Here is a 14,902-nt window from a genome sequence, read left to right as displayed (position 1 = left end):
GTAAGTAGCAGGAAGATAGGGAAGTATTAAAGCTGTCAACGTTGGGCAGTTTTCTAGAGACTTTCTTTAATAGAAGCTAGGAGGGTGGTTATTTCCTGTCCCTCTGAAAGATGTGGCTTGAGCTGAGTCCACATTTACAGTTCAGGAGGGGCAAAATAAGATGATCTACTGTTTTTAAAATAAAAAATAAAAAAATCCTGAGTGTGTACAAGTGATTACAGCAAAACAAACCCTGAATTGACAGCTGCACAAACAGCACTTGCCCAGCAGTGGTAGTCAGCTACTAGGAATGCCCAGTTTCCCATCAGATTGGTAAGAATTTATAATTAATAACACATTCGGGGACTCTTCTGTAATGAAACCACAATTTAATCTGCTAACCTGATTATGGAGGAGGTAAAGGAGAGAGGGCAGAAATTCAGAGTCTCGCCGAGTACTTTATATCGCTGTTGATCGCAGTACAAGACCAAGACAGGCAGCATTTTCCAGAATCAGCCCCTACACTGGTTTAAGAGCTGCAATCCTGAAAGGTGAAGGGCTCTTTCCCGAACAGATGTGACCCCCTTCAACTCTGATAAACTTCCCAAAAAGATGAGGGAAATCTGTACTGCACAGGATGTGCTCAGCATATTGAGGGATTGAGTTAGTAATGTCCCTGATAATTGTGGATACCTCATTGTAGGAGTCAGTTTTTATTTAAATTTTTTTAATAGGAGTATACACATCTGTCTTTATACCCAGCAGCTTTTCTGGCCCACAAGAAGTCCTCTGTGAGTTTCCCCAACTGAGCTCAGTGGGATCTCTGTCAGCTGCAAGATTTATGTCATCTTTTTCAGTCCTGAGAACTGTTCCTTAAGCTTTTCACATCTGGATTTAATTGGAAAGACATTAAAAGACATTAAGTGTGCTGGAAAAGCATATTTTAGAGAAGATCTTTATAGACACTTCCATTAAAGGAACTGATGGTTGTAGGTTAAAATGGGATGAGGACAAGCCATCAACAGTTAGCAAGGACAAAATTACATTACAAACTACTTCAAATGAGAAGTTCGGCCTGTAGCTCTTGGGCCTGACTCTGAGCTCACTTAAATCAACTTCAATTAGGACAAAAATACCAGTTAATGCAGTGTAAAAATGATCTGAGATTGGAATCAAAAACTTTTGCCTTTTGGAAACACTCAAATTTCTAATTACATGCCATATATGCTAAATATAATGGTTTTAGCTGTCAATCTAGATTTGGTAATTTGTTGGATGTACATGCATGCCTGTAAAATGAGACTTGGAGAATGAAGAGGGGGATTGGTTGTTAGGGCTCCAAGGGTGGAAGTATCCTTCTCTGAATGCTGATATGCAGGCCACAGGAGTAGAGTTACACAGAAGCAGAGATACAATACAATTTAGTACGTGGGCTTCATTACAGATGTTGTAATACAAGAATCTACAGCCCTAAACTCCCCCATTGTTCCAGCTATAATGTGCTGCTTGAAGAATCCAATGAGCAGTCCTTTGGATTAAGTGTAATCTATTGCTTTTGTCTTCAGACCAAAGTTCTAGTCATATTTAGATTGACAAGCACTTAAAATCTAAGGTAATGGTCTTAGTATGAGAGAACAAACATACTTTCATTTTAAAATTGCTAAAACCGAGGAATCTGATATTTAGGAAACTACTCCCATGTCTAAAGCAAAGTGTATGGTCTTCAGAAAGAGAAACATGTCAAACTTCAAAGAAAAATAAAATGTATTTTTGTAAAACATTGGGGGGGGGGAAGTACTCTTTAGAATATTTCAGCAAAATAAATTTGTTAGAGGATCTCACCTGTCCTCTTCTCCTAAAAGGGAGTCTTTTTCTCCACTATGTCATGGGAAGTGTTTAACATTAAAGGGAAGATTATAGTTTGCTGGGTGATAGTGACAGGAATGAGGCATTTGAATTAAAATTGTGGCTGCTGTGTAGACTGTTCTGTTATTTTCTATCATTAAATACCTTTTTTTTTTTTTCAGAATCTGTCTATTTTGGGCTATGATAAAATGAATGTAAACTACTAAAACTGATTCTTACTTTTATCGCCTGACCTTGGGCCAGCCTTTTATATGTTCATGCACTTTCTCTTCACTTCAGTTTCCTTCTCTTTAAAAACAGGAATAATAAAACTACCTCTAGTCCTTAATGCCATTTTGTCTCATGAAGAAGAGGATATTTGCAAGGAGAGGTAAAAAGTATTTAAACACCAGCAAGTGTGTTTTACAAGTTCAGTTTACTAAGTGAAAGAGTAACCACTTTGAAGTAAGCATTGAGTAATACTTGATAGTTTGAACTTTGTTGTATACTAATTTGGTTTGGATCTTTAAGAATTCCTAAAAATCTTTTAATATACAATTTTTTGATCACTCTGCACAAGCAGTTACCTAAGATAACCACTTAAATAACAGAAAAAAAGCTTATATCTTATTTAAATACAACTCAGATTGGAGCTCATTCATTTTGGTAAAACAGTTCTGGCTACATCTACACTATTAATATGGGTCAGGACCCATTCCCTGGTGGGGAATGACATGGTCTTCACCTCATTTATGTACTGCTAGCTATGTAGTGAAGGCTGTGGTAGTGATATTAAAAACAGGATGGAACTGTGGAGGTCAGACAGATGAAGAGGATTGTCTATTGCAGCATATTTTAGAAGTTACCATGAACTCTTACACAGCTGAGAACCTCAATACACTTATTTAAAATCAAGAGGTCAAAATCTCCTGCAATATAGATAGGGTTAATGACAGTGGACTTGCAAATCTATGGCAGTGATGTGGAGAAATGCCCATAAATAAATAATTAAATAAACCAAATTTTTCTGAGAACACAGCTGACAAGGATATTTTCCAGCCATCAGTGATGAAAGAGACAGTGATTCATGGCCTTTCTTCCCTGCTGGTGCAGGATTTTGCCTGAGGATATACATTATGCTGTTTTAAGTTTTAGCTTTAAAGCTATGTTTCTTAAAATCTCCTATAATTTTTGTCTGGAGCTTCTCAACCATGCTTGAATGTTGTCTCAATTGCATGATTTAAACCTCTACCTAGCCATATAATAATTGGACATCTAAATGCTCTCATTTGGAAGTCTGTAATTATTGAAAGCATCTATATTACTTAGACATCTACCTCCTTCTGAAAGTTAGTGTTTAAGTAGCTTTTGTCTGAGGATACAAAATTAGAAGCAAGATTAATTTAAGATTAATTGCTGTCTGGTGAAATTCTGTTGTATATATGTAATGTAAACACTTGGAAATTTAATTTTAAAATACTTTTCTTCATGTTCATAAGTAAGCTGTGATGATGCATGAGTCTTTCTGTCTTTGTTCTTTCAATTGTAACAATTGAAGAAAAAATATGAAGTTTTGAATTTAGAAATAAATTTACTTTAAAAGAACTTCCAGATTTCTGGACCAGAACTGAAGAATATACACTGAAAGGTACTGAAATTATCTGACAAGAGAGGCTTGATCAGGATTTATTTTAACTGCTGATACTGGGGCCAAACTTTCACACCACACTTCACTGTCAGAGGATGTAGACACAGCTCAGTAGATAGTGGCATCGAACCTGAAAGCTCTTTCGAGATGTTCATGAAGTGCCAACTTACTGGTTTCAAGTCTAGATTGCCACGGGGTAAAAAGTTAGCATTTTGGTAGTACTTGAAAGTGTTACTCCTCGCAGTTGAGAATATGTGAAGAGGGAGGAGTCTGAGAAGATACAGATTTAAGAACAGTCCTGTACAGTCTGAGTCCCGTACAGATCTTTTAGCAATCCTTTCCTCTCTTATTCCTACCTACAATTAAGAATGCAACCTCAACTTGGCAATTAGACTACCCTCTCCATGCTGGGTTAATCTCTTACATTAGTGTTAAATTTGTTAAGTTTGGCTTTCAGTATTATTTATCAAATACTCTTCGTACAAAAGCATACCTTTTAACTATTTTAAAAATTAGGTGCTTTTCAGCATGTTTTTCTCTCTTTGTGACTAGAAGATCTGATATCACCATTAAAGCAACAGAACTGTCTCACCCCAGATGATCATGCAGCTCTTTCTTGGGCTTTGAAAGAATGCTTTGCCATTCATTACTTCTGGAGTTATTGCATAGTCCCAAGAATGGCGGTTGGATTTCTAGTGTGGTGGTTCACATGCGAAAATAAGCAATACCTAATTGACTCTTTCTACTGTTAACTCAAGCAGTCCCTTTATTTAAGTAGATTGTCAAAGACAAAAACCTGTGGAAATATAATTCCTTGTTGAATAGTGTCTTTCACTCCATCCACTTCTTGGAATATTAAAAGGTATGGAGGAATGAGTACACGTGTCTGATAAAACTAAGTGGAAGAACGTGACATGCATGCTGTTGTTGATAGAAGCTCTGCTTAATATATTGGAAAAATTGTTCAAGAACAGTTAATCCTTACTTTAAGATTACCCCCCGAAAGCTGGCAAGGTCAGGCTGTACGTGGATTGTGTGTCATTTAAATTCTGGCTGCATGAGTTGCCTGGGGGTAGCATTAACTACTATGTGGGACTTGTTCTAAGCTACATCTGTGAATCATCATTCTTTGTTTGAAGATAGTGGACTCCTTCTATCCTCCAAGCTCCTTCTCTTGACAGGTGCAATCAGTAGCCTTAATTGTAGTGCCTATCAGGTGACTATGCCTTTATGCAGAGATTAATCAGTTTGGAAAATGCTATTTCCATGTAAACTACATGAGTTAATCAGATTATAACCCTGTGTTTTTCATGCATATCATAAACCGTGTGAGGAAAGGGCTTAAAGTCATTTAATTAAGGTTTACATTGTGCACTGTGAAAAGCCTTTCTGAATTTAATTTTTAAACAGATGTTAACATTGGTTCACATGAAATCTAATCAACTGGGGAGAACAGCACATTGTGAGGAAAGTGCTGAAAACCCCTAGCAGAAGTTATTGCTTGGGATATAGTAAATTCATTTACAACAGAAGCTGTGGGGAAAAGGAATTTGTTTGCAATACCCATCACCTAGTTTTTGTTTAGCTTGTAGGTAGCCAACCTAGTAAATCCAAGAGAATTAAATGGATATGTTAAGGAGTCAAATTTTAGCTACTTTGTGTGTGTGTATGTAAGATTACACAAGCAAATATATCTTCCCTTTGTGCATTTCTGTATGCATTTTGGGTGTGCACAAGTTAAAGCCAGGTGGAAGCTTGGTCAAAAATTTCTTCATCAAGAGAAAGCAAAAACAATCACTAAGAACAATAATTTTGAATACATACAAATTTAAGTAGTTGCTCAGCTTTGGGACGCTTAAGTCCTCAAACTCACCTCTAGAGCTGTGATAATTGTTGGGGTTTTTTCAATAGCCTTTATATGTGAAATTTAAATCAACATGTTAAAAAGTCATGAAGTTCATCTCATCACTGATGCAGACAACTTTGTTGCAATGTTGTTGTACAGATGATACTGCCTTTTGAGGCCTCAATTCTCAGGGAGAGGGGAAGAACTTCCCTGACTTGGGGGGCATTTTTTCTCTTGGCATAGAAAACAAATGAACATTGATTGTTTGTAAATAAACTTGCTACCAGTTTTGTTCATGCATTAACTCTGCTGTTGTCTAGACTTCTGGCTTGCAAGTGAAATTGAGGACTAAAGTTAGATCTGTCTATCATTTTAACCTGGCATGCAACCATTTTCTCAAGTCTCAACTTGGTCACAGCCTGAGATTTTTTCATGCATATGGCATGTGGCTACAGGCAGTGTGACTGTAATGAATCATTTGACTCTGCAAACTTAACCTTGAACTAAGACCCAGCTACTAAAGATGGTAAAATCTTGTCCTTCATGATCTACTCTGGACCCTGACTTAATTCAGTTTTGCACCGTAACTATTTCTGCCCATAATTTTATATCTTCAGAAAACATTGATTAAGGCCAAGCTGAATATGATTTTTTATGTACTTAGAAAACTGATGTTAGGAGACATATCACCAGTAAACTAACAGTATCAAGCAGTGTGTTTATTAGGATTGTCTCAGACCTCCTTGGTAAAGTCAACTGCAAGGGCCACAGAGAACAACAAACTTTTACAATTTTCAGTTTCATGTAATAATCTGAAATGTAATATAGGTTTAAGAGGAAAAACACAAACCACATACTGTGCTAAAACAAACATGTGAAAATTTTATCGTGAGGATGTGGTCTTAAATGCACATGGACTAGTGTAGTGCCTGTCTGCTATTCTTGCTAAAAGAATGATCTAATGTTACTAGATTGTCATTACAAGACGCTTAATCCCCAGAGTGAGAAACAGGAAGAATATTCACAAGTTTCAATGCTATTTACTAATTGCCAATTGACTTGAGGAAAGCTAAAAAATGACTGGAAACATCCATCCCCATCCTGATACACACACATACTAATAATGGAAATGGAAGCCAAGACAAACAGCTAGCAGTGCAGTGCATCCTGTTGGCATCGTATTTTTGGCACTGTTGTAGCTACACAGAAAACAAGTGATACAAGAAATGTGTAAGGACATCTGTTCTGTAACCTATGGGGCTTCACTCACAAAACAGTTGTAAAATCTTCTGGGGGAGAGAAAAATTTCTCTATATCTGTGCAGATGCTCTATTGTAAGAAAAATATCAATGGAAGGAAGCGTTGAGCTTTTAAAAGAGGAAATTGTTCACCAGATTCACTGTCAAATGTTCCATTCTTTTCTTTCCTTTTCATTTAACCTAAGTTATCTGCCATTCACAAGTTATATTTAAGCCAAATGGTGTAAATCTGTTGGGACTAATAGAATTGAATCATGGATTAAATTAGCCTGGTGTCTGCTTGTAACTCTTCTTCGCTGCAGATTACTTGGGCTCTGTGTCACTCTGCTGACTATTCAGGTCACAGCCTCTCAGCTACCAGCTTCCTTCCTGAATCCAGCATCTTCATGTCTGTCTAGGGGCTCTCTCTACCATTCATCTACTGCCCTTCAGCCACATCCCATGAATGGATACTTTAAAAAGGAAAGAAACTTTCCCCAAATTCAAATGTTGTTGCAAAAGTTGGGATATGAGTAGTTAGGCTTCTCCCACAGGTATCTTATGGAGAGAGACATGGTTCCATGAAAAAGAAATCAGATCTCATAGAAACCTGGAACACGTTAGGAAACTGGAAGATAAAGAGGGACTGTGAGGTATAGGAGGTTTGGAGGACTTGGGGAAGGAAATTTTAGCTCTGGGAGCTGGGAGCAGCTGGGGGTCCTGGGTGGGAGAGCATTTAGGAGCAGGAAAAAGTAGGGGCCTAGGTAGGGGGAGATTTGTGAAGAAGTAGAGGTGATCGCCTCTGCTGTAAAAGAGGTCAGAGCTCTGGGGTGGATAGTAGGGAGGGGAAGACCAGGGGCACTGGAGTGGCTTGGGAAAGATGTGGGACTGAGGCAGAAGATGTGGGCAGTGGGGACTCGGTAGTGAGAAGCACAAACTTTTGAAGAGATCATCAGCTTCCAGAGCAGCAAAGGTGAGAAGCCTAGCAATGAGATATGGTGTAAAGGGCTGGCTCTTCAACAGGGCTCACACAAATACCCTGACATCCCTACTTGGAACATCAAGGATACAGGTACAGGACTGCTTTCCTGGCGCTTCCTCCCTCTAACATTTGGTTTCAGAAATACAATACATCTAAGATCTGACCTTTTATATCACATTTCAGTTTGGGAAGGGCATGGCTTAAAGAAGGGTGAGATGCAGAAATGAGACTGCGCCACATTACAAGCATTAGGATTTGGATGTTGTGTTGATATTAAACACGCTTATACTTCAACACCTTGAATCATACCTTCATTTTATATGTTTCCTCTAATTGTTCCATATTTACTTCCTTGACACCCATATAGTAATGATCCATGCTTACAGGCAAAGAATTCATTATTTTATATTGTAGTACTTTTTCCCTTGCTGTTAGAAGAGAAGACATGCCCTCATGATCTGTTTCTATTGAGACAGTAGCTAATATTCCTCCAGGAAGTTCGAAAGCAGTTTTTCTGGAAAGCAACCCTGAAAGCTGCTCTGTAATTTATGTGGTATGCCTTGCAATAGCCAGATCTGTGAGTAAAACATTAGTAAGTAACAAATGTACTCATATTCAGAGCAATTCTAGAAAGGAATTAGGAAGTTTGGGTTGGTCTAATTAATCTCTTGATGATTTGGGGATTTCAGTGACCACTGATCAAGACTGTTATGCATATCATATGATCAACCCATGGTCTAATCTTGAATGAAACATTACTTGGCTCTACCTCTTACCAACAATGATCAGGGCTTTTTTGTCCAAGACACTGTACAAACAAATAACCTGAACAAATAGTTCTTCCACAACAAGTTTAGAATTCACACATCAGACCTGGAAGCCAAGAATGGATATAAAAAAGTAAAGAAGGTGGGTTCTAAAACAGAGGACGTAGCAGTTAAACTGTGTAGGAGGAGCAGAGGTCTCAGCTTCCTTCTGTCCTTGCAGTGCTACCTGGTAATGGGTTTTGAATTACCAAACTTAAGAAGAAAGGACATCTTGATTGTTTTGTTAATCTGCATCAGGAAAAATGGATATGAGAAGACAGGAGATGCTTGTATGCCAGTCCCTACCCATTGAATTGTTTGGTTCTCATAGTTGCTAACCCGTGACCAACTAAAGTACAACAGAGGAGCAGTCCTGTGCACGGAAGCACAGGGGCCCAAATTGCTTGCCTTCCTCACATGATGAGTAGTGCTTGCATTGTGATGAAAAGGACCCCAGGGAGAGGAGGAGAAGAGAGAAACTGGGATGAAGAAATGTGTCAGATTACTGGAACAAACTGAGAAGCTGAGAGGAGAAAACCCTTGTTGCCACTGGGAGAAATTACCTGGGTTGAACAAACAGTGATTTTGCTGTGCAGTCAAGATTGAGGATGGAAAGGCAGGTGGTGATTAGAGCTTATAGAAGTTGAGAATGCATGTCTAAAACTACAAGGGACACTATGAGGTGGTAGAGAAAGAGCTGTCTTATAAAAAATGCAAATACATAAAAATGTCAAGAAAACCAGAAGAAATGAGGAAAGGGAGAACTCATTCACTGGAGAACTCAATAAGTGGTAAAAGTGAAAGATCCTGTAATGGGAGAAGTTGTTATTAAGGTGAAGCTGAGGCTCAGCCCTTAGCCATAGCATGGAAAAAGGATAAAAAGAAAGATGTGGGCAGGCGAGATTTTAAGGTGAAGGGGAAAATTATGTCAATGGATGGGAAGAAGGAGCAAGTTGAGAGCAGGTTAGCTGTCAGATACAGGGGGCCCAGAACACATGGTAAAGGTGGAGTGGGTGGATGAGTAACAGTGATAATCTGAGGTTTACCAAGACACTTTATAAAATGTTTAGCTCTTTATTTGTTTGCTGGGGCATACAACATAAAACTTCACACACTAGAAAGATTCCACCTTCGTGCGTTGTGGGTGGAAGTACCTTGTACAGCCTTCTGAAGCTTTAGCAGCTAGTCATTACTATAGACAAATCTGGGATACATGGTCTTTTACTTTAGGGCAGCCTGGCAATTTTTGTGCTGTTATTCATTTCACCAAAATACACATTGTCTAATAATATTTAAGTTGTATAAACATACCTTTCAAGGGAAGGAGCTGTTGAGAGAATCCAGGCAAAGAATTACGAAAGCAAATCTAGTACTTCATTACAATGGCAGCTCCTGATCCAGACAGAGTTCCTGCTCTCCGAGAGGAATGGGAAGTGAAGATAGAGACATGGATTCTTTCTGTCTCAACAATTATGAAGAGAGCAACTTCCAATTTTTGAAACAGCAGTTGTTGCCTCACTGTGAAGAACAGTGCCATAGGGCCTGCAGTTAGTTCTAACGTTTGAGATGTTACCTTAGGTGACAGTGTCTGTGAAAGATTACCTTTATTTTTTTTTCCCCTGTGATTAGTTCTGAATGCATCTTAGGTGGGAGTGATTGAAGAGAAAAATCCATTTTTCAGTTCTGCTTTACATTTCACCTTCAAGACAGAACTGACCTCAACTATTTTATTGTGCTGGGTGTGTTTTCAAAAAGTCAACCATGTGGTGTCTGAGAGTTTCATAATCAACCTTTGTAATTAATCACAAAAGATCATTTGTCTTTTACCAAAGCAGTTAGGGGGGAGGGAAGAACAATTCTGAGTCCTAAAGCAGGATTCATGAAGATGAGAGAGAAGCTCATCAGTAAAGAATGCACTTGCGCAGAAAAATGTCAGCTGAAAATTGATCATTCTTCTACTGCTGATGCTTCATAATCATCCCATATTGGCTCGCCCTGTTTAGCACTCTTCACTGCTTATGTACAAGATATCAGTCTGCTGCGTTGTTCAAGGTCCAGCCTTGGAGTGTCAGTAGTGTCCTGCTGACCCTCTTCCCGTTGCTCACACCTTCTGCAATCAACTACAAGACAAGAGTTTGTCCATAGGAGCTCCGGAAAATGTGGGCTCTAGGAAAGCACATGGGGAAGCTGGAGAGACCTTACAGGCCAGAGAGGCAAGAATCCTAAAAGTATATCATGTTCTTCATGTTCTTCCATGAACATAAAGGGAAGTCACTCATATACCCAGGAAGAAGAAGATATCGTTAAACCTGTGCACAAGCACAGCTGTTTATCATGGAGCTATTATGTACCCATTCTATCAGCTCTGTAGCCTAAATGGCTTCAATATACAGGAAATTATTTAAATCTAGAATATCAAAATACACACCTTCCTTCATTTGGTGTTAATACTGTTGTGTCAATGGGGTTTTTGACAACTCATTTTTTCTTTAGGCAGCGTTAAGTGCCTTGAAACAGTTTTCAGAACAAGGACTGGATCCAGTGGAAGGGGCTATGAAAGTTGAAAACGGATCACATGAAAAGTAAGTACCATTTAAATCCTCTGCATTTTAATGCCTGTGTGGTGTGATAGATAAGAAATGTTAATTAAGAGCTTAGTTGCCCTTTTAAACCTGTGCAAAACTATTTCCTCTGGAATTTATGTACAGTTTTTGACAATTTGAGAGGATAAACAAGATTTCAGGTTTAGCGTTACTGATAATGTTTACTAATGAGCTATGAGACAGTCAGTCCTCCTATGGAAATCCTAAAGAAAAGGATTTTCTTTTCATTGTATGGATTCTGTGTAAGTAGCATAACATGATTTTTGTCAAATGTGTTGTAACACATGATATTGCCTGTAAATAAGAAGAACTATCTGCCAGTAAGTCCTTATGTCTGCAAGATGTATTTTACCCTAGAAAATTTAAAAGCTAAAATTTATTTCAGGTCTTAAAAAACTCTTATATGGAATATTAGCTTTAAGTAGTAGACAATAGAACCAGGTTTCCTACTGGATTTTTCAATTATTTAAGAAAGTGGGATTGTGTGTTCAGTATGGATTTTTTTTTTTTCCAGCTGCTAGTCTGTTTATGTAAGGTAGTCTTGTGTTGCTAAATAAATTGGGAAGTAATAGAATAAAAGAAAGAAGACTAAAAGTGGCATTTGGAATTTTCAATAGATATATTGTGGCTATTTATAAACTAATTTAATCAGAAACATTTTTCCATATGATCTCATCAGCATAGTATTTGAACATAAATATTGTTGTTTCACTTTAAACTGTTACCTTCCACAGTGACCTTTGAATCTCATGTGCCATCTGGTAATAAACATGTCTTAAAGATGTGCAACCCTGGACCTTACCACTCTTGTTAATGTATTAATCTTTCAGACAAGTCAAGCATCTGGGAGAGAAAGCAGACAATAAACAGACTAACTCAGGCACCATTGCTCAGGACTGCAAGGATTCAAAGGCTGTCGTCTAGGAGCTTCCCAGCACCCACGGCTGCCACTGCATCCTTATAAACCTGTCAACACGCAATAGGGTGTATGTGTACAAGGAAATGAATGACTAATACCATTATTTGAGTCTTATGTGAAGACAACACTATTCTAACACGAGAGATGATAGTATACATGGTACTGTTTATTCAACTGCGGAAAAAAATAAAATTGAACATTTCCCTTAGAACTCAAGATCAGCGCATAAGTCAATTGCCCAGAGGCAGAAGAAGTCTGATCATGTTACTGGAGGTAAATAACAACTAATTAAAAAAAAGTGTTAGAAAAAAAAGGGAAACTTTAAAATTGATTAATATTGAGGAAAACAAGTCAGCATTGGTTCAGTTATACAATTTTTTCGTAGTGTAGTTTTAAGTTCAGCTTACTGTTTTTTAAATAATGCTTGAATATTTTAAATTAACCGATGACAGTGCTGTGAGAATTGTAGTTGTTGTCTTCATATATAGTCATACAGCTTATCTTTTTATGCAGACATTATGCATTCTTCATTCTATATGAATATGTATGACTTTAAGATGCACTACTCAGAGTTGTATGCAAACAGACGTTTAAATCATGACAAGTATTTGCTTAACATGAACAGATGTTAGTTATGATCAGTCTCGATATACTCCAGGAAAAAAGCAGATATGGTATTTGATTTTCCTTGCCATAATCAATTAAAGAGGCGTCTTGCCTCCAAGCAACATTTTCCCCTTCAATTCTGCTCTCTGTTGTGTGAAGCACATCTACACCCCATTCTGTGTGTTGTATCAATCCACCGTTTGCATCAACTGAGTGTTTTTAATCTCTGCATTCGGACCAAGAGCAAAAGGTAAGACTGCAACGTTATCAAGCCAAGGATGGAAAACTGTTGATGTAAAGATCATTCTTCTGTGAAAGGAGTGGTAGCAGAGATAAGACCTGTGGCTGCTCTGTACCAGCATATTTCTTTTAAGTGTGTGGCCAAATGCAGTAAAACCACATCAGTTCATGTGTACAATGACAGTGTCGTCTCTTTCTTTATCATTCACAGATAGACAACTAAGAGAATGAAATGAAAAAAAACCAATTACAAACTAACAAATGACTGGCTACCACGCCAAAGCCAGGGTTCAACCTACCTTTCCCCATGCCACCACCTTCTACAAACTTACTGTGTTAGACCAGTCATCCTGGCATTTAAGTCATTTATTTATCCAAAATACAGATATTTTATTTTATGTAAACCCAATGCAATAAACACATAAAGCTTCTACCAACTGCAAAACAGTCACGACAACATTGCATAAGATTTTAGAAGCATGTAAACCAGGGATCACAACCCAAGTGACTCACACAGGAAAGCAGACAAACAGCAATGTAAGGAAATGGTGCAAGGTACGGTAGCATTGATTCACCTTGGGGACACACTTCCAGGGTGGCATGCATCATGCTCTTACAGAATCAGTCGTCACTGAAAATTTGGAGTCCTTTATTCTACTTCATGTTTCTCATGGGTATGATTCACTCTCCCCCCAGCAGATGAGGTGCCTTTGTGCTGCAAGTTTGCAGTTTTCTAGGGTCCGACTCCATAAGAGTCAGGAACAAGCTGAACTTTTCAGTTCTCACGGAACTGGGAGATTTCCAGAGGCATTTGGCACCTGGCAGACTCAAGTTATTCAGGCATACAAAATAATTAGCTCTTGCACACCATCTTTCTCAGGGATATGTTACCTGCCTAACTGGCAAACGGAGCAGAAATTCTACTGCTCCTTAACCTCAGCAGCCAGCTCAGAGAGCTCAGAAACAGGCTCAGTCTGTGCTTTAGCAGTACCTGCCAGTATGCAGAATACAAATGGCAATACTGTCCCCTCCCATGGAGAACAAGAACAAAAGGAAGAGGCAAACCCATTCCTTGACAACTCTGTCCTAAGGGCAAGAGGCTGAGCTTGCTGGGGAGAATGTGACAAGGACACTGGCAGTATGATCTCACTGGCATTAACAGAACCTCCGTGGTGTGTTCCCTGTCCCGTCACTACAGAGAAACCCTTTGTACCAGTTTGCTCAGTTCAAGGTGCAGCTTGATACTTGGTGCCGTTCTCTAGGTACAGCCACAAAAATGTGCCCAGTAAACTTCAGATTGGTTGCCTTGTTGCAGGTGGCCTCTGCACTGAGCACCAGGCTTGCTCCAGTGCATGTGGAGAACAGCAAAGTGATGCTCGCATCACTCTATATGAGCAAATTCCAACCAAATGCATGCAACTAGCTGTCTAGGCCCAAGATGGCTCATTCAGGCCCTCCAGTCAAGACAACAGTAAAGAAAGATCATCTCTATGAAACTGTTATCATCTCAGGTCCTCTTGCTGGTCAGAAGCATGCTTGATTCTGACTGACAAAAACAAAGGCAAATAACTGCGTTGGGGGGGGCTCACTCTTTTTTCTCAAAACCAAATAAATATGGAGCAGATTTGGGGAGGAGGGTCATATAGTAGTAGGATTTCTAACTATTTTCCAAATGCGGGGTTGACTAATAATTGTTGTAATCACTAGTCAGAAAGTTCTGTGCAGCCTCAGGTAAAGTGCACAGAGATGACAGTTTTAAAGTACCTCCCAAGCCACAGGTTAAAAGCCTCATCGAAGAGGCTCCAATGAAGGCTAAGACAGAGCTTTTCCTGACATAAATCTGAAGAAAGAGTTCCTGCTCCCTGCAGGTATGGATGGGATCACAGAGACCTCACTATGGAGCTCATCAAGATACTGCAGCTGAACTCCGTGATGTCATTTTGGTGTCACTAAGGCACTCCAAGGCTCCTGTCTCAATGAAGAGGTTTCAGTCTGTCCACCTGAGTATCATACATGAGAAGTTTCTCAAAGAAAATCCTGCGGTATTCACACACACATATACAGAAATGCACTTTAAATGTAGTTTGGTATTATCACTAGCAACCTCCCAAGAGCCCAAGGAAAATTCTTGTACCAGAGATGTTGCAGCAGCCAGTGGACTTGTCTCCCATCTTCAGTCTTGTGAGTTCA

At 38.9% G+C, this 14,902-nt stretch overlaps 1 protein-coding gene across 3 annotated transcripts in view; it reads left to right on the top strand.

Moving 5' to 3' along the window:
* The window catches only part of STAU2 (staufen double-stranded RNA binding protein 2), a 176,530-nt gene extending 163,640 nt beyond the window's left edge, over positions 1–12,890 (top strand). For all 3 annotated transcript variants that reach the window (XM_075023454.1, XM_075023452.1, XM_075023453.1), the window contains 2 exons: positions 10,838–10,926; positions 11,778–12,890. In XM_075023454.1, the coding sequence (XP_074879555.1) occupies positions 10,838–10,926; positions 11,778–11,871 (183 nt within the window). In that variant the 3' untranslated portion in view covers positions 11,872–12,890. The remainder of the gene's footprint in view (positions 1–10,837; positions 10,927–11,777) is intronic.
* The last annotated feature ends 2,012 nt before the right edge of the window (positions 12,891–14,902 follow it).

The sequence above is a fragment of the Buteo buteo genome, chromosome 3, assembly GCF_964188355.1.
Source record: "Buteo buteo chromosome 3, bButBut1.hap1.1, whole genome shotgun sequence".
In the NCBI taxonomy this organism is placed as follows: Eukaryota; Metazoa; Chordata; class Aves; order Accipitriformes; family Accipitridae; genus Buteo; species Buteo buteo.
The sequence above is the reverse complement of the archived record's forward strand: the minus strand, read 5'-3'. Positions and strand labels throughout refer to the sequence as shown.